This window comes from Sminthopsis crassicaudata, chromosome 4 (assembly GCF_048593235.1).
Source record: "Sminthopsis crassicaudata isolate SCR6 chromosome 4, ASM4859323v1, whole genome shotgun sequence".
Lineage (NCBI taxonomy): Eukaryota > Metazoa > Chordata > Mammalia > Dasyuromorphia > Dasyuridae > Sminthopsis > Sminthopsis crassicaudata.
Window position 1 is genome coordinate 367,099,606 of NC_133620.1, and position 19,088 is coordinate 367,118,693.

The window sequence follows — 19,088 nt, forward strand, 5'->3', positions numbered from 1 at the left end:
TTCTTGGTGGTGATGCAGTTGAAATGTAAGGTCCAAGGTATGACCATATAGGTGTATGATTGAAGTGGATTGGAAGAGGGAGGAAAGAGAAAGAGATCTCTGGAATTTTGGTGAAGTAATTGTATATAATCAAATATTTTAGGAAGTTGTCAACATTAATATTGACATTTCAAAAAGGATGACAAAGATAACGAGATGGGGATGAAATCTCTAAACCAGGTACTAAAATAATTGATAAAATTAGGAGAGTTACTTGAAGGTTAGTCAAAGCAGCTACAAATATAGGAGAGGGAGGGCTGCAAAATGATTGTAATTAGTAGCCAGATTTACAGATAGAGCAGAGAGGAAAAGCATGTTGCTCTCTCCATTTCATTTTCCATCTTTTTTTTTCCTTTTGGGAGGAAATGTCCCCATTAGGTGACAGCTTAGAAAATTCAAAGAATTTTTGAAGCTGGTATCTCTAATACAAATGTGTCTTTTTATTATTTGTTTTTGTTGTTAAATCTTACAGGCAGAGAAGTTATGCCTAGCAGGTAGCAAGGACTACTGATTTATTGTATTAGGTACATGCTTTACCTTGGGACAGTTGGTTAAAAAGATTTTTGGGATTGATAAATTTTTATTTGTTTGTAAAAACATCCAGAAAAATTATATTCTTCCTCTATTACATGTAAATTCCGATAAATCTATGAACTGATCCATCATCTTCTTGGCAAACGTACATTGTGTTTCCTTTCAGCAGAGCTGGAACATGAATGTTACAGGAATGTTTGTTGGCCTAGTAAAAGTCATGCTCAGGGTAAAAAGTGTTCCTTCCCTCAGTTCCAGTTTTATCACCAGATGTATAAAATTGTAAAATCTTATCTGAAATTATTTGGAGTCTCACAGCCTATTAGAGGTCCCTGAAGTGAGACATTGTGCCAGTAAAACTAAGAACTTTAATATATGGTGTGTCATCTAGACTTTTGCCTATTGTCTGTTTTACTCATGTTCATCCATTTGCCAGATGATTGGGTCATAACTTTACAGAGCAAGAAGTAGTTAGGCTTAACATACCTGGAGAAATCTTTATAAAAATTAAAAATTATTAAATAAATTATTATTGTTTATTATATTTGAAGATAATATACCATGGCATTAGTGCTTGAGAAAGAAAGAAAGGAATCAGTTTATGGGTTAAGAAATGAATAGAGCACCAGCCCTGAATTCAGGAGGACCTGAGTTCAAATCTGACCTCAGACGCTTAATACTTCCTAGCTGTGTGACCCTGGGCAAGTCATTTTAACCCCACTTGAGTAGAGGAAAAATCCAGCAAGTTGTAAATTAGCTGCCAAATGAGAGAAGAAATTTATTCTGGTCTTTGGGAGAACCTTTGACGTAAGGTTACATGATTGGTAGTAGTTCCTATTTTTCATTATTAACACTACCCATTGAGGGGAAGAAAAGAAATAAACTTATGGTAATCTTCCTCTACAACAGAGGTTCTCACATATTAATATTCATTCATTATCATGAACCTGGATTTTCACCAACCTGAGTCTTCCTTTCTGCTGCTAGTCTCTAATCTAACTTTTATCCTGCTGACAGATAAATCTTACTTACACATAAATCTATGTAGTTAGGTTTCTAATGCTCAGTGGCTCCTTATTTCTTAGTGAAAAAAGTTCTCAAAATGTAATCCAGTGTCCCTGAGAGTTCTTGAGATCCATTCAAGGAGTTCTCATGGTCAAAATTATTTTCCTAATAATACTAAAATATTTGAATTTCTAAAACTGCAAAAGTTAGTAGATATAACCCACATAAACAAAAGTATTTTTGGAAGGTCTTCTGTAATTATTGAGTGGATAGAGGTGCTGAGACCAAAAAGTTTGAGAACCATTGATTTAGACAGACATTTTACCTTTATTTTATAGATAGCCATGACAAACACTTATCACCTAGTAGCAAACCTACTGGTACATAATCTGGCTAGCTCTTACTTAAAAGTAGCAATCTCTTTCTGAGATTATAATCAAAGATTTCCCAGTTTGGGGAGAATATATCAGAACTTACAATTCACTGTTTGACTTTTCTGGAAGGATTTTTCCAAATTCTAAAGATTAAAGTTAAATTTTGAAACCGTGGGGATCCTTCCTATAATAAAATTCTCTTCTATTGGAACTGTGAACCACCAACAAGGTGAACCAGAGTGTTTTATTTTTAAAACTACTATGGCTTTGTTCTAAGAAAATTAACACATGATATCCTGTTTATAGACTCAAATTATAACAGTGAATCACTAAGTTGCAAGACAGGAAAATGACCAGGTTCTGTCCTATCTAAAAATCCCTATTAAGTAGATTGATCTCACTTTTAAATTCAGTTGGCTTTCAAGTACAATGCAGTGAATCTATTTGGACGCTAGATGGAGACATTGCCTGGTTTAGGATTTGTGAAGGGCTCCTGAAAATTAAATTCCCTTGTATCCTGTTTTCCAATTTATCCCACCACTCCTGCAAAGGAACTGCAAAGAAAAGAAGAAACTGTGAGTGATAAACAGAGTCAAGTTGTGTAAGGGTAGCTTACCTCTCTAGATTGCAATTTTTCTCATTGTGAATTCTGTCTGTCACATCTGAAAATCAATAAGTCAAGGGAATCATATAGTAGGGAAACATGAATTACTTAATGTTGCTTAACTTTCAGGTAATCAGTTAACAGAGATTTTTGTTTAGCCTGAATGAAAGCTTCCTAATAATTAAAGATGTGTGAAAGTAAAATGGGCCATCCTAGAAGAATAGGGAATTTTATATCATTGAAATTCCTCAAATGTAGTCTATATAAGCATTCATAACAAATGCTTCTGAGAAAGTTAGCTTTCAGGACTAAGTGATCTTGCAAAATAACTTTTAAGTCTGCCATCCTATGATTACATGGGAAATAAATCGGGCATCATTGAGTACACAATGAAAGCCTCAATGAATTTTACTCATGCTGAAATTACTTAATTTTATTCTGGGTTAAGGTAACTAATAAGATCTTCAATTTTTTACTGATTTTTATCTTTTTCATCCAGATGAAAAATATTAACAATGTCAGTATCACTGTAAAAATAAAAATTGAGAAAAACTTGCTCCAATACTTGTAATTTACATCTTGTTTTTTAACTTAAAGAAACTTAGTCTACTGGCTTCTTCATTTGTAGCCTAGCATCTTCTTGAAATATCTTTTTAAATAGATATAAAATGATTTTCAGTTTCTTTGGACATCAAGGGGTAAAATATTTTTCATACTTGAAATATTTATCCCTAAGCATATGGAAAACACATTTCTAAAGTAGCTGTTTTTCTTGTCTGTTCCTTAATATTAATAAGGAGAAAAGATGTATGTATTAAGCATCTGCTGTGTCAGGCACTGTGTTAAATGTATTACAGATATTACACAGATATCTCTTTTAATCCTCACAACAGCTCTTCAAAGTACATCTTTTTATAATTCTCATGTTGCAATTGAGGAGACTGAGATAGAGATTAAAGTGACTTTGTAAGGGGTTACTTAGCTACTGTGTGTCTGATAGCAGATTTGGATTTAGGTTGTCACATCTCCAGGCTAGAACTCTGTTTACTGTGTTTTCTAGCTAGCTTTAAAGGTTACTGAAAAAATGGATAGGTTTAAAAGAGTCCCTAGCTGTCTTTTCTGTTACCATTGATATCAGCAAAAACTATGGGGAATTTGGATTGATTTTTATTCATAATTGTGGGTAGCAACTGGGAAGGCCCTTCTGGACACAGCTGTACCAGTTCAAGAAAGAAGGGGGAGGCAAAGCATTTATCTATCCAGTAACTTTCTAAGTATAGTAATTAGCTACATTCTCTTGTTTACCAGAAAGCATGTATCAACATTTAAATATTTCTCTCCAAAGTATATAAAAAGTAATATGCTAAATTTAGATATGTGAGAAGGTATTCATTACATTGCTAAGTAATAGGTATTTGTGTAACTAAATTTAACATGCTGTATAGGGCTTGGAACCGTTCCCTTTTTTTAGTTATAGTTATTTTGTCATTGAAACATGCCATTGGATGACTTCATTATCACTATATACTATTCATTGAAAACCAGTATATGACATTGTGGTTTCTTTATAAGAAACAGATATTTCTCTAAATTCCTAAATCACAGGTCTGATACTCCCTAATTTGTAAATTCTAGTAGCTTCCTATTATCTTTGTGATCAAGTACAAACTTTGTTCTTTTGGCCTTTAAAGCACTCTTTCTCATACTATATGGACCAGCCTTTCTACTATTTTTCATAAGCAGTCCATTTCCTGTTTTTTCCTTCTTCACTTCTTTCAAATTCTGGGCTTCCTTCAAAACTCAGCTTAAACACCTTTTATATAATGCTTTTCCTAATTCCCTGGTACATAGTTGCTTACATTACTCTGTATTTACTATATATACATTATGTATGTGTATTTTATGCTACATGTACATATATGTAATTATCGATTTAATGTAAATCTCTTTAGAAGGGAAGGACTTTCAATTTTACTTTGTATCCCTACCAGCACAGTGCCTACCTACTACATAGCTGTTTAATAAACATGTGTTGGTTACTTCACTTGATTATTAAGTGCTTTGTTTTTTTGTGATGTAAACATTTCTTGAATTCTCTTTAACTTGGCCTATGTGGACAGAGGAAAAAGTATTTAACTAAACATGAAATAATCTCAAATAACTTCAATCATCACACTGTAATAATTGTTCATACCATAGTAAACAAGAACCCACTTCTCTTCTCAGGTGTCATGCATTTTAATTTGGACAGACAGTTCTTTTATAATGATTTAAGATGTAAGATGTAATTATATTGATTGACTTCTATCCTTTATGCTTGTTATATGTTCATTTTTCTGTCCCTTTGGGGTCAGAAAGCCATGGAATTTGTCTGAGCACAAAAGATCCTTATTAGTTTAAAGTACAATTAATACTTCTGTAATGAGAAGAAGGAAAAAAGAGAAAGAGGTGATGCTATGTTGATCTTGCTTTCTGTCTGACTCTGATAAGCATGCAATGACTTTACTACTCCTAGAAAGGTGAATAAGCATTGCAAAATGAGAAGTCACCTCCTGTGTTTATTTTTTTTGTCTAATTATGAAATCAGACCTTTCTTCTCAACTTCTAAGAAATGCCAGAGATATTAATTTTTGCATATTGAGAGCAAGGCATCATGATGTCAAAAAATGAAACCAAAACTCCCTGGGATGTTGGGGAAGATTTTATTTAGCAAGGGGAAACTAATTCCTGCCATTCTTTTACTTAATTGTTGGTTGTTGTGCCCTTTGGTGTTGTCTTTCTCTTGAATTTCTTTTTTGTCAATCGTCATAGTCATTTTATGGGTAAATTTTGTGTAGATTTAAAGAGATTAGAGTTCACCAGTAGTCTGGCCTGATTTCTAAACATTATACTTTTATTATGAAAATAATCTGAAGTATAATATTTATGGTCTGCTAGACTGCCAGAACAGAAAAAGACCCCAGAAGTCATCTTATCTAGCCCTTATACTTTAACAGTAATTCCTCCCTACCACATATCAAACAAGTGATGATTTAATGTGAGAAAACTACTTCCTGAAATAGTGACCTCTGGATATTATCGTTTATTAGGAAATCCTTATGTACTTGAATTGTGGTAATGTTAAATTTACATCATTAATATCTTATGTTTGTATAATGTTATAAGCTTTTTAGAAGGTACATAAATATAGTCTTTAATTTTTTCTGTTTTATGGCATAGATAAAACAAGTGATATTAACTCGACTTTATAGGTTAGAATCTAGGTAGACTAAAAGACTGACCCAGGGTCAAATGACTAGAATCCTGACATTTTCTGGTTTTCTCCTCCACAGCTAGAATTTCTTTAATAATTCTTAATTTTTCTTAACTACATGCAAAAATAGTTTTCAACATTCACCCTTGCAAAATCTTGTATTTCAAATATTTTCTCCTTCACTTCCTCCCTTAGACAGCAAGTAATCCAAAATGTGTTAAACATGTATAATTCTTCTATACATATCTCCATAATTATCATGCTACGCAAGAAAAATCAGATCAAAAGGGGAAAAAGTGAGAAAGAAGACAAAATGCAAGTAAACAACAACAAAAAAGGTGAAAATATTATATTGTGATCTACAGTTAGTTCCCGCAGTCCTGTCTCTGGGTGCAGCTGGATCTGTTCATCATAAGACCATTGGAACTGGCCTGAATCACCTCATTGTGGTCCCTCACATAATCTTGTTGTTATGTACAATGTTTTCTTGGTTCTATTCACTTCACTTAGTATCACTTCATGTAAGTCTTTTCAGGGTTTTCTGAAATCATCCTGCTCAATCATCTTAGCACAATAATATTCCATAACATTTATATACCATAACATATTCAGCCATTCTCCAACTGATGAACATCTATTCAATTGCCATTTTCTTGCCACTGCAAAAATGGCTACTACAAACATTTTTGCATATCTGCATCCCTTTCTCTCCATTATGATCTCTTTGGGATGTAGACCCAGTAGAGACACTGCTGGATCAAAGGATACATAGTCTGATAGCCCTTTGGACATAGTTTCAAATTGCTCTCCAAGATAGTTAGATCAATTCACTACTTCACCAAAAATGTTTTAGTGTAACAGTTTTCTATGATCTCTTTTTCAATAATAGTAGTACCTTTTATATAATTATATAATTTGCATTCAGGGCCATCTATAATCATTCTGATCTATATCTGGCCACTGGACACAGATGGCTCTGGAGGAAAAAGTAAAGCAGGTGACTTTGCATAGCCCTTCTCACTTACCTCTAATTCACTTGCATGTCATGACATCAAGAAATTACAAACAAAAGCAATTATTTGTACTCACAAAGTACTTTTTTATTCCTTGCTTCCATTTGATCACCTAGTATCCAACCTGTTGAGAAAGTTGTTTTATTGCCCCTATTTTACATATAATAAAATAAAATTAAGGATTAGAAGATAGCTTTGATCTTATTAAGATAAGTGATGAAAGGGGAACTTAAACCATATTTCTGATTGAGGATACTTAAGTGTTTTTTCTACTGTACATGGGCTAAACTTTTAACTCCCTTTTAGAATTTTAAAACTTTTTTGTTCTATTCTTTTAGAATTATTCACTGCAAAATGGAATCTTTATGAAATTCTATTCTGATCTTGATAGAAGAAAACATTACATTAAAAAGATTTTAAATTTACAGTCTATTTGCATCAAATTTCCAAATTTCTCAAACTTCCTTAAAAAAAAGAACAATATGATTTATAATTTACAAAATCAAACAGTTGTCTGTAAATCATTTTATTTACTGCCTAAATAGTCTTAATTAATTGTATTCTGAAGTTAACAAATCCCTAGTTTTTAGTGATGGAATATGACAAACAAATGTTTTTTATCCTTCACAGGATTCTGATTGCATATCATTACTCTTAAAAGAATCTGATCAGGACTTTTTATCCTTGAGAAATTGCTTGATTTCTGTGTATGGATGGATCAGATTATAAGTTGATATTATAAAAATTCAAATATATAGTTTTGATAGTATGCTTGTAGTAAATAATATGAAACATAGAATATGTTATACATATTAAGTAAAGTAAAAGCTTAAGTAAGTAAAAACTCCTTATTAATATGACCTGATTTTAGGGTTTGTTTTGTTTTGTTTTTTTGTTTTTAAGCAGATACCTTGCAAGAAAGGAACCTAAAATTGCTCTATGTTCCCTTCTTTCTGGTGGTTTTTCAATTCCTTATGATTTTTAGATAGGATGGAAAAATAAAATCAGAACTTTCAGTTTCATGAATTCCTTGTCAATAGAGGCAGTTTAGAATTAATCCAATATATAATATAATCAGCCATATACATGTTTCTAGTTAATCAGACAATACATAATTATATACTTATATTAACATATCCTTGTCTTTGAGAGCTTAATTCTTGTTATGAGCAGAAATGGTGAGAGAATACATTCCAGGCATCAGAGCTTGGTAGTACAAAGGCATGGAGATGAAAAATAGAAGGTCACCTATGAAGAAAAGGCTAATTTGACTAGACTATAGAATTTTTAAAAGGGAATATTGTGTCATAAAACTAGAAGGGTAACCTGGGCCCAGGTAGTAAAAAACTTTAAATGACAGACAGAGAAGGTAATAGGGAGCTACATTATAGGAAAATCAGTCTGACAGTTTTGTGAAGGATATGATGTGGAGATTTTCGAATTGGAGAATTCAATTAGAAGTCTGTTTCGGTAATCTAGTCAAATAGTAATAAGGGCCTGAGCTAAGATGATGGCCATGTGAGTGTACAGAAGGGGATACCTGCAAGAGATATTGTGGGAATAAAAACGAGATTTGGCGACCAATTTTAAATGTAACATTTGGGGAGTGAGGAATAGAAAATGACTGAGATTGCAAACTTGGATGACTGAAAGGAATAGTACTGTGGATGCAAAAAAGGATGGATTTGTACTCCTTGTCATTAGGACCCTTCCTTTCCACTGGAGGACATAGAGTGTGGATATAGGAGAATTTTTCCCATATCTTTGGTTTGAATTTGTACTCTGTTTTTATCTCATCATTTCCCACCTGAACTTTATGAGCTCCAAAAAAACTAATCATCCTACAAGATAAAATCAACAATAATTCTTGCTTCCTTAAATAATTTTGTGCCCCTGGCTCATTGGGACCCTAGGCTGAGTTCTCTTCTCCCTTTTTTTCCTTCAACTTCTTTTTCAGCTTCTTTTTATGTGTTAAATTCTTGAGAGCAAGGTTTTGGACATAAAGAGTGATACTATAAGCAAATTAGAAGAACAAAGGATAGTCTGTTTCTCAGATTTGTGGAGAAGGAAGGAATTTATGGGCAAAGAAGAACTGGAATATATTATGGAATGCAAAATTGATAATTTTCATTATATTAAGTTTAAAAGATTTTGTAGAAACAAAACCAATGCAGATAAGACTAGAAGGGAAGCAGTAAATTGGGGGGGGGGAATTTATATTCAAGGCTTCTGATACAGGCCTCGTTTCTAAAATATATTTTCTAAATATATAGAGAATTGACTGAAATTTATGAGGATACAAGTCATTCTCCAGTTGACATATGGTCAAAGGATATGAACAGACAATTTTCAGATGTGAAAAGGTGTTCTAAATCACTATTAATCAAAGAAATGCAAATTAAGACCATTCTGAGGTACTGCTACAAAACTCTCAGATTGGCTAAGATGACAGGAAAAGATAATGATGAAAGTTGGAGGGAGTGTGGCAAAAACTGGGACACTGATACATTGTTGGTGGAGTTGTGAACGGATTCAACCATTCTGGAGAGCAATTTGGAACTATGGCCAAAGGACTATCAAAAAGTGCATAGTCTTTGATCCAGCAATGTCTCTAATAGAACTGTATCCCAAAAAAATGATAAAGGAGGGAAAGGGATCCAGATGTGCAAGTGTTTGTGGCAGCCCTTTTTGTAGTGGCAAGAAACTGGGAACTGAGTGGATGCTCATTAGTTGGAGAATGGCTGAATAACTTATAGTATGTGAATGTTATGGAATCTTACTGTTCTATATGAAATGATCAGCAGGATGATTTTAGAGAGGCCTGGAAAAGACTTACATGAATTGATGCTAAGTGAAGTGAGTAGAATCAGGAGAACATTATACATGGCAACAAGAAGATTATCCGAAGATCAATTCTGATGGACTTGGCTTTTTTCAACAATGAGATGATTCAGGCCAGTTCCAGTAGTCTTGTCATGAAGAAAGTCATCTACACCAAGAGAGGACTGTGGGAACTGACTGGATCACAGCATAGCATTTTCACTCTTTTTGTTATTGTTTTGTCCCAATAATGTAGTAAATATTTTTCAATGAGTGAAGACATGGAGTTACTAAGAATACCATAGTTTCTCACATCCTTGTTAGGACCCTAAATTTATTTTGGTAGAAACCAGGCCTCTTTTGCCTGAACATGGGAAGTTGCCATTAGCATTGTCCAGCTATCGCCTGACAGAATAGGTAACAAGTAAAAGGATAGAAATATAAATTGTACTCCTTCTAGTGGCCAGACCTAATAAGGACCTCTCTACTACCATACTTGTTTTACACTCCTAACTTGCAGTCCTTCTTAAAATGTCTCAGTAACTTTTGACCCTTAAAATTCATCCATCCCTCAACATCATAAAGTCAGCCTCTGTCTCTTTTCCTTTTGATTGGCTCCCAGAAACTCTGTTTTAAAACAAACCCAAACCAGTTATGTCTTAATTCTTCATTCTGCTGGCTCCCAAATTTTCTCAGACCATTGTCCCTTTTTCCTTCCTCTCCCTTTTCATAACTCAGAGAGGGCAAGATCTCTTTCTGCTTATGTTTGTATTTCCAAACTTTCAAGAGAGAGCCTGGCACTTTGTACTTGCTAATTTGACTCTTCATTTCCAGACTTGTTGGGTGTGATTTAAGACAGGACAGATATATCTACTTATTTAGAATAGAAAATTAGCTATTCTCAAGTAACTTTTACCAGCCAGAACTCACAATATATTTTTGAAAATAACAAAATTAATTTCACAGATTTTTCTTATTACTTAAATTATTTCAGTCAATAAATATTCAATTTCCATATCTCATATATATGCAAAAAGATAACCTTTGGAAATATAACATTTTTGTCTATATAACCAAAATAGCCAAATACAGTAAAGTTATTTTTTTTCATAAAACAGTTATACCTTTTACCCTTATTCAAAATCTTACCTCACGATCTAATCATGGTTTGTTTTTTTTTTTCACCCAAACATATTATGGCTTGGCCAAGGACTACATCTTCTGTGCTAGGCAAGGCAAAATTATTCCAAAATCAAAACTTTGGAAATTATAATTTAACATAGCTCTTGAGAATAAATATACAGGCTTTTGAACTGAAACAGAACCAGTTGTCAGATATGTCACAAATAGGCAGTCAATGAGCTTATGGAGTAGATTTTATTTACAATCACTATACTGAGCAACACAGAAGGATCACAAGATACTATGAACTCTACTAAGATGTTACAATTTTATTGGAAATAAAGTGATTTGTTTGTCTCTTTAGTCTGTTTTGAAATTATTATGGTCCTGAAAATAAGTTGAAAGTAAAAGTTTAGTCCTTGAATATTTTGAGCTTATATAACATTTCTAAATTCCCTTTTCCTGTTACCATTTTAATTTCCAAAGGTTTTTGTTTTGTTTTGTTTTGTTTATTTTTGAATTTGTTTTGTATAGGTTAAAATGTTGTGTTTTAGAACATTGTTCTATTGTGTTAAGAAGAATTTCCTGGACAACCCATATAACTGCCAAAGTTCAAACTCAAATGCTGAGCAGACAGCTAAATGGCCTATTAGGAAAACAAAGAACAAGAGACTGAGTTATTAGTGTTCTCATTTTGCCTGTGAAACACCACATCTAATTATAAGGCTGAGTAATCATGACTTGACTTATTAGAATAGTTGTGGGAAAATATGCACGTCTGTTCAGTTCAATGAATGAAAGGTCCAGAGGAAGGTAGGGGAGATGTAAAATATTTTTATGTTACTAATTTTTAAATAAAAACTAAAAGGTAACAGTTTATTTCTTTGGGTAATTGAAAAGTAGTCATTTCTTATTTCATGGATTCTATTAATCCAGCATATGGAAGCCTGATAAATGGCAATTTAGCACTTGTTCATTGTGAGAATTTTATATATGTCTTCTCAGCTTTTGGAGCCCTATAGCTATTTGTTTATAATTGGATTTTCATATATATTTTACTCTCATTTTTACTACATCCATCACTATTTTGTTTGGTATTTCCTACCCATAAAGAGATAGCATTTAAAAAGAAATTTATGCATTAAAAACATTTTTAAGGGATTATAATTTTTAAAAAAAAAAAAGCTTTATGTATTTTTACTTGTAATACAGGTTACTGTAGGACAAATAATAAGCTCACAAATTTTTCTAATTTCTGCATAATAGTGCAGTAAAAATCTTTTTGCTTCATGTATATACCTATAAAATATGAATATAATCTAACTCTGGTTATCCCTCTTGAGCTGGATTTTTTAAAAAGCCTGTTTCTGACATATGAAGTATTGAATACTTATGAACTGATAAAAATTTGTTAATTTTTTTTGTAAGTTTATTTTTAATATACATTGTTAATTCTTTATAACATTTCTATGTTGTAATAAGTTTATAGTTTCTCAAATTTCACAATCTTTGAAAAAGCATAAAATCCACATCATAGACTAAAATGAAATAACCTATTAATAATAATTAATTGGTCTAATACTAAATGGTAAACCACATTTAAAAAAATTTAATCCCACAAAATCCTGGGCATAGTTCAGGAAAGAAATATAGCTTATATTTTTGGACATGCTTTTAAGTATTAATATAGGATCATACTTACTTTCACTGCCTGGCCTTTTTTAGTTTTAAAGAATTATTGGAACCATATATTCTTTCATGTGTGATCAGAGATTTTCTTTTACACAGAGACCACTTACTCTTCTCAGAGACTGATTCATTTATGAAAAATCATAGGAAGAATCTTTTGAGATATTTCCACCAAAAAGCCCTTCATATGTTTCAATTATTAATAAAATGACGCTCTCAATTTTTCTTAATTCATGTATGCAGATTTTAGTTGAAAACTTCATTTATTTTTGGTATGCACTTAAAATAAATATAGTAATATGTAAAATGTTATAGCAGCACATAAGTAAATTAGATTTTTGTATAAGCAAGTTTTCTACTTTTAATTTGATTGCCACTTAATTTTATTTGTCAATAAGCAATTTTCATTTATAAGAATTTAATTAAACTTGTAGAATATGGGGAAATGATCTTTTCAAATATATTCACAAAAGCTCATAATGTATATATGAAAATATATCTAAAGATTTCCTAAAATATGTGACTATAAATGAGGAACAAGAATTATATATGAAATAGAAGAGATGTGATTTCTATTCTCAGCATATCCAAGGACTTTTAAAGTAATTTTATACAAGTTATTTAAATAATTCAACTGCAGAAATGTATATATGGTACATAAACAAGTCACTAAAACATTGTATAATATCTGCTAATTCACTACTTTTTGACACTTCTGGAAAACAGTTGGGAACTGTGCAAAAAAAAAAAAACCATAAAATTTTTCATGGTATTATGTTAAGAAAAGACAGGTGTACAAAAATCTTCTTAATAGCAATTTGTCATAGCAGAAGGCAGGAAACAACATATGTGCCCAACAGTTGGGAGTAGCTGACCAAATTATGTTATGAATTGCATGCATTATTACTATACTATAAGAATTGACAGAGGAAGGATTCATAGAAACCTGGGGTGACTTGTATGGCATGATTCAGAGTAAAAAAACAAGCTCAAAAGAATAATAGATACAACAACATGTTAAATGCTTTGATAAACAACAAACTATTCAGTGTTAATAATGCTCTTAAAGTTTAAGGATCTGTCAGTTCTTTATGCTAATTAATCATTTTCTCCAAATATTTGGGAAATGTCTATTGTTGCAAAATAAAATATGTCAGTCAATAAATCTAGTGTTAAAACATACATTTTTTGATACTTGAATTGATGATATATTTATTTCTGATGTATTACACTTTAACCTTAGGGTCAAAGACTCCTAGAAATAATGAATTTTCGATATCCTCTAGTGCAGTTGCCTCAATTTGTAAATCAGGAAGTTGAGATCAAGAGGAGTAAATTATTTGCTCAGTATCATAGAACTAATTAATGTCAGAGTGAGGATTAGAACTGAAGTCTTCTTAGGCTAACTTCTACCACCCATTCTATGTTAGGTGTTTTGCCAAGAGGTCCTTACTTATATTCCTGTTTTGTATAGAACTGAAACACAGAAAGGGAAACAAACTTGCCCAGACAGTTGACTTGACACAGAAGTTTCTTCATGTGTTTGTTGTATAACAGTGCTATACTGTGTTTATGAGTCTAGTATATAATAGAGGTAAAAATTTCAATTCTTTTATTTAAAATATGATCATTTTGAATTTTATTATACTGAGAAATAGAATCAGTGATGATTTTTTCTTTCAGGTTCAGGTGTCCATTTTATAGTATGTCCATAATTCCTTTTTTTTTTTTTTTTTTTTTTTTTTTAAATAGTTTTTATTTACCAGATATATGCATGGGTAATTTTATAACATTGACAATTGCCAAACCTTTTGTTCCAATTTTTCCCCTCCTTCCCCCCCCCCTCCCAAGATGGCAGGTTGACCAATACAAGTCAAATATGTTAAAGTATAAGTCAAATACAATATATGTAAACATGTCCAAACAGTTGTTTTGCTGTACAAAAAGAATCAGACTTTGAAATAATGTACAATTAGCCTGTGAAGGAAATAAAAAATGCAGGCAAACAAAAATGGAGGGATTGGGAATTCTATGTAGTGGTTCATCTCCGAGACATAATTCCTTTTAAAGTTACAATATGCAGTTTTGTTTTGTTTTTTTTAATCAATTCAGAAGATAAAGGGTAAAATACTGATTTTCCATCTCCACAGTGGAAGGAGCTAAGCAACCAGCTGTTGCCTGAAGCTTCAGTGGATAAAAGTGTAACACCTAAGAAGGCACAAAAGTAGCCCTAGAAAGTCATTGGTGTGGTGTATATTTAAATTCATCTTATTTTGTTTCATGCTTAAATTTTTTTTTTTTTTCAGGGCCCACATATAGCTTCAGTTACACTAGCTGCTTATGAATGCAACTCAGTTAATTTCCCAGAGCCACCATATCCTGATCAGATTATTTGTCCAGATGAAGAGGGTATTGAAGGATCTATTTCTTTATGGACCATCATCTCAAAAGTTAGGCTTGAAGCCTGTATGTGGGTAAGATATCTATTTATTGTTATCTAAAACTAACCAAGCTAGTTTGCTACTTTTGTTTCAGTTTGAAATAAAATAAAGATATCTAAATTTGTTTCAGAAGTATTACTCATGAAGTCACAAGAACAGTCTCAAAAAAAAAACAAAAAACTTGCTCTGCGTGGGAGAGGACTGTGAAATCATAGCTTTGAGGAAATAAAGGGTCAAAGAAGGGATAGAACGGAAAGTGTCTCCTACTCATCCTGACTTTGGGAATAAAAGCACAGTTATGTGAGGGGGCTTTCTGCACTGTTTACTAATTGATAGGATTACAGACTAGGAAAGGCTTCCCCAGACCTGTGATTTCATTGACAGAGGGAATTCATAGTTGAAGAAATTTAACAATGCAGGTTACTTGTCTTCAATTTATAATCACAGAGAACTTCCTAAAGCAAAGGTGTCCTGGCCTATCTAGATCTTTTTAGAGCCTGACTTTGTTCTCTAGTGTGTTAAATTATTACTCCCAGCTCTTTGTCATCTTCAAATTTGATGAGGTATAGTCATATCATTCCTTTGCTCAAAAATTTTCAATACTTCTTTGCTGCTTTCTAAGTACCATTCAGATTCCTTTCTTTTTCTGATATTTCCACATTCTGATACCACCCTTCCAAGTTTCCTCTCTGACATCATTAGATTCTTGAAAGTTGCTTAGGTTTTCAAAGTTGAGAAAGTCTTCTTGTTACAAAATGGATAGTTAACTTTCTTGTAATTCTAATTTGGGGACCTATTTCATACTCTATAGATAAACTACTTAAAGCATTTTAGTCCATCTGTTACAGAAGTGCTAGAAATTCATTGACTTTGAATCCCAAAGATAAACTTCTTAATGTATCAATTTCCTAGGATCACTTGTTTCTAATAACAAGACTTTTTAACAACCCAATCTTAAGGGTAGAGTTCTCTTTGTCTATCACATAGCATATTGCTTGGCCAAAACAATAAATGCTTTTTGATTGGTTGTACACATTAATTTCTAAAGAGCTACTAAAAAAAAGAATCTTTGGTAGCTATTGGCCATAGTATTAATTTTTAAAAGTCTTTCACAAATATGGTATAGGGAAGTAAGAGGTTCATGTGACTGAAATTTTGATTTCCCAGAAATGGGTCTGATGAAAATTTCTCATGTTCATATCTACCTAGGAGGTTATGAGAATGAAAAATTACTACTGTTCCCCCTCAGTCTTCCCAAAAATAACAGTACTTTTTCCTATACTGCTGGAAAACACTGAACTCTGGTATTGGCTATAACAGAAAAAAACATTATAAGAAAAAGAAAAACAGGTTTGTTTTTTTTGTTTTTTTATGTCTCTTTTAAAACAGACACACACACACACACACAAAACACATTTCCCCAAGGTCATACCACTAGTAACTGACAAAGCCATGCTTTGAACTCCATACTCCTGATTCTAGAGTTCTTTACATTGCTAGATTCTTTTTGCCTTCCCACATCTCACAATCCCTCTCAGGTTTCGAAAATGCTTAGAAAATGCTTTTTCAGTTTTTAAGATGAGTCTTTTTTTAAACTTTTGCAGGAAGAAGATAGAATAACTACTTTAAGTATAGTAGTATAGTAATAGAGATACCCAAGTTCTGTTAAAGAGCTTGGAACATGGGTTCATTCATTTAGCAAGCATTACAAAGACAAAACAAAACCATCTCTCCTTTTAGGACATTTCATTCTCTGAGAGGTGGAGGGAAACATATATATTTATATATAAAGTGAAATGATAGGTAGATAGACAGAGGCATGCTACAACAGTTTGTAGAGATCTGAACAGGCTTTGTGTTGGAAGTGTTAAATCTAGGAAAAATAGGCTAGGGCTGAATTGTGAAGAGGTTTAGAAGTGAAACAGGAGTTTTAATTTGATCCTATAGGCAATTGGGAACTGCTGGGGCTTTTTGATAAGTGAAGTGACATAGTCATACCTATGATTTAGGTGTATCCACTTGGCAGCTTTTTGGAATGTATTGTTAACTTGCACTCCCAGAGCTAGACATGCTGCAGCTTATTTTTGAGGGGTTTGTGGGGTACATCTCTTCTCTGCCATCAGTTTCAGTCTCCATATCATTACATATGTTCCTTCTAACTATCTGTTAGTACTCCAGTTCCATTTAGCCATATATAGAGCAACAATAAATATACTGTTTACCCCCCAACATTAAAGCCTTATTCTCCCTTGGTCTCTAGGATGAAGTAGATGCAAATTTTAACTCAGTTTCTATATAGTATTGAGCCCACCAAAATGCACATGTCATATGGTCCCAGAAAGGAAGAAGGTCCCAAGACTTTTTCCCTTACATCAGAGTCTTTCATAGTATGCTATGAGCTAAGGAGTTCACAAATGTAGCTAAAAGATTAAATGAGATAAAAAGGAAGTGATTAATATCCTCAGGCCTTTTTAAATCTCACCATTCCCAGTCAAAGAACCTCTTCTTTTCTTTACCACATGCGTAACCAAATGGAATTTCTTATAGAATGGCTCCACATGTTCCATAGTCTCTTTATTGCAGTCCCCTTATCTATCATTGTATGTTGAGAGATACTATCCTAGGCACTCTTTTCATGCATCAGATATCTATTATAGAAGGATGAATTGGACAATGGAAAGGCAGGATACTGTGAGGCCAGTTAGAAGACTCTTGTAATAATCTACATAAGAGGTGAAGGAGCACCTAAATTAGTGCAGCTGTGGTGAATGGAGAGAAAGGCATGGATTTAAGGAGTGAGATGTGGTTGAAGTACTCCTCTAATTCATTAAGTCAGATTTGCTTTGACCTGAGGCCTATTTCATCATTGAGCACATTAATTTCTTCTGGGCATGTACGTTTTGATGTGTAGGAAATAAGCAGGAAAGTCTTTAGTTTTGGATTCCAGACTACCATAGTAAAGCAAAAATTGCAATAAAGCAATTATTTTTTTCAGTTTTCCAGTGTCGTATTAAAGTTATGTTTATGCCTATTAAGTGTACAAAAGCATTATGTCCAAAAAAAATTGTCCACACCTTAATTTAAAAATATTTTATTGCTTAAAAAAAAAAAAAAATGTTAGCCATCATCTGAGCTTTCAGCAAGTCATAGATAGAGGGTCTTGCCTCAGTGTTGATGACTGCTGATTGATAAGGGTGATAGTTGCTGAAATTTGGGGTGACTGACAATTTCTTAAAATGAGACAATAAAAAAAATTATCAAAGCAATTGACTTTTCCTTTCACTAGAAGACTTAGAGGCCATTGTAGAGTTATTAGATTGGCCTAATGACTCAGAGAATAGGGAGGTCTGAAGACAGAAGGAGAGAAGAAAGACCTGTCAGTGGAACAGTCAGATCAATGGTCACAGATTACCATAATTGAAATAATAATAATGAAAACATTTGAAACATTGCAAGAATTATCAAAATGTGACACAAAGATATAACGTAAGCACATGCTATTGGAAAAAATGGTGCCAATAGACTTGTTAAACACAGGATTGCCACCAGTCTTCAATTTGTAAGCAAAATCTGTAAAGCACATTAAAATGATGTGTATTTGTACTTGACCACTATGGATGGGATGGGGCAACAGGAGCAGATAGATCCTGGTCCTGCCAGATGGTCAGAAGAATGATTTGGTTGACTCCTAAGTGTGCTCAAGGAGTAGGAAGTTTTGTTAATAATATAAAATATTTAATTTTGTTATGTTGGTGTGTATGTATGTGTTGGTTATGTATAACATACATATTATACATATGTTTAAATAATATAAAATATAACCCTTTTAAATTCCATGAATGAGTGGTATATCTTTTAAACTTTACTTAAGTTTCTCTCTGGATAAAGTTTTACGAAAGGAGACTAACTGCAAATAGTATAATAAATTGACTGTGATTTTTTTGGTTTTAAGACTATAGCTTGTAAGTTTAACTGCAGTTGTCTCTATATCACATAGGTTGGAACTGAGGAAGTTTTTTTCCTCTCAGCGTATTACCTTTCATTTGAACCATACTTTAAAAAATCTTTTTGTATTTTTGCAAAAAAAAAAAAAAATACAAAAATAAAACAACCAAAATCTGTTGCTTGAATTATACAATGATGAGTGCTAGCACATCCTGAACTGAGACAGTGGACTAAATAAAATCTTCCATGCTT

General features: G+C 32.6%; 1 protein-coding gene across 2 annotated transcripts in view; it reads left to right on the top strand.

The window, feature by feature from the left end:
* Positions 1-19,088, top strand: part of VMP1 (vacuole membrane protein 1) — a 124,069-nt gene that overhangs the window by 39,974 nt on the left and 65,007 nt on the right. The window contains exons 1-2 of one of the 2 annotated variants that reach the window (XM_074261966.1): positions 11,453-11,574; positions 14,757-14,924. In XM_074261966.1, the coding sequence (XP_074118067.1) occupies positions 14,919-14,924 (6 nt within the window). In that variant the 5' untranslated portion in view covers positions 11,453-11,574; positions 14,757-14,918. Of the gene's footprint in view, positions 1-11,452; positions 11,575-14,756; positions 14,925-19,088 lie in introns of those variants that run through there. The other variant, XM_074261965.1, reaches the window with a different exon arrangement.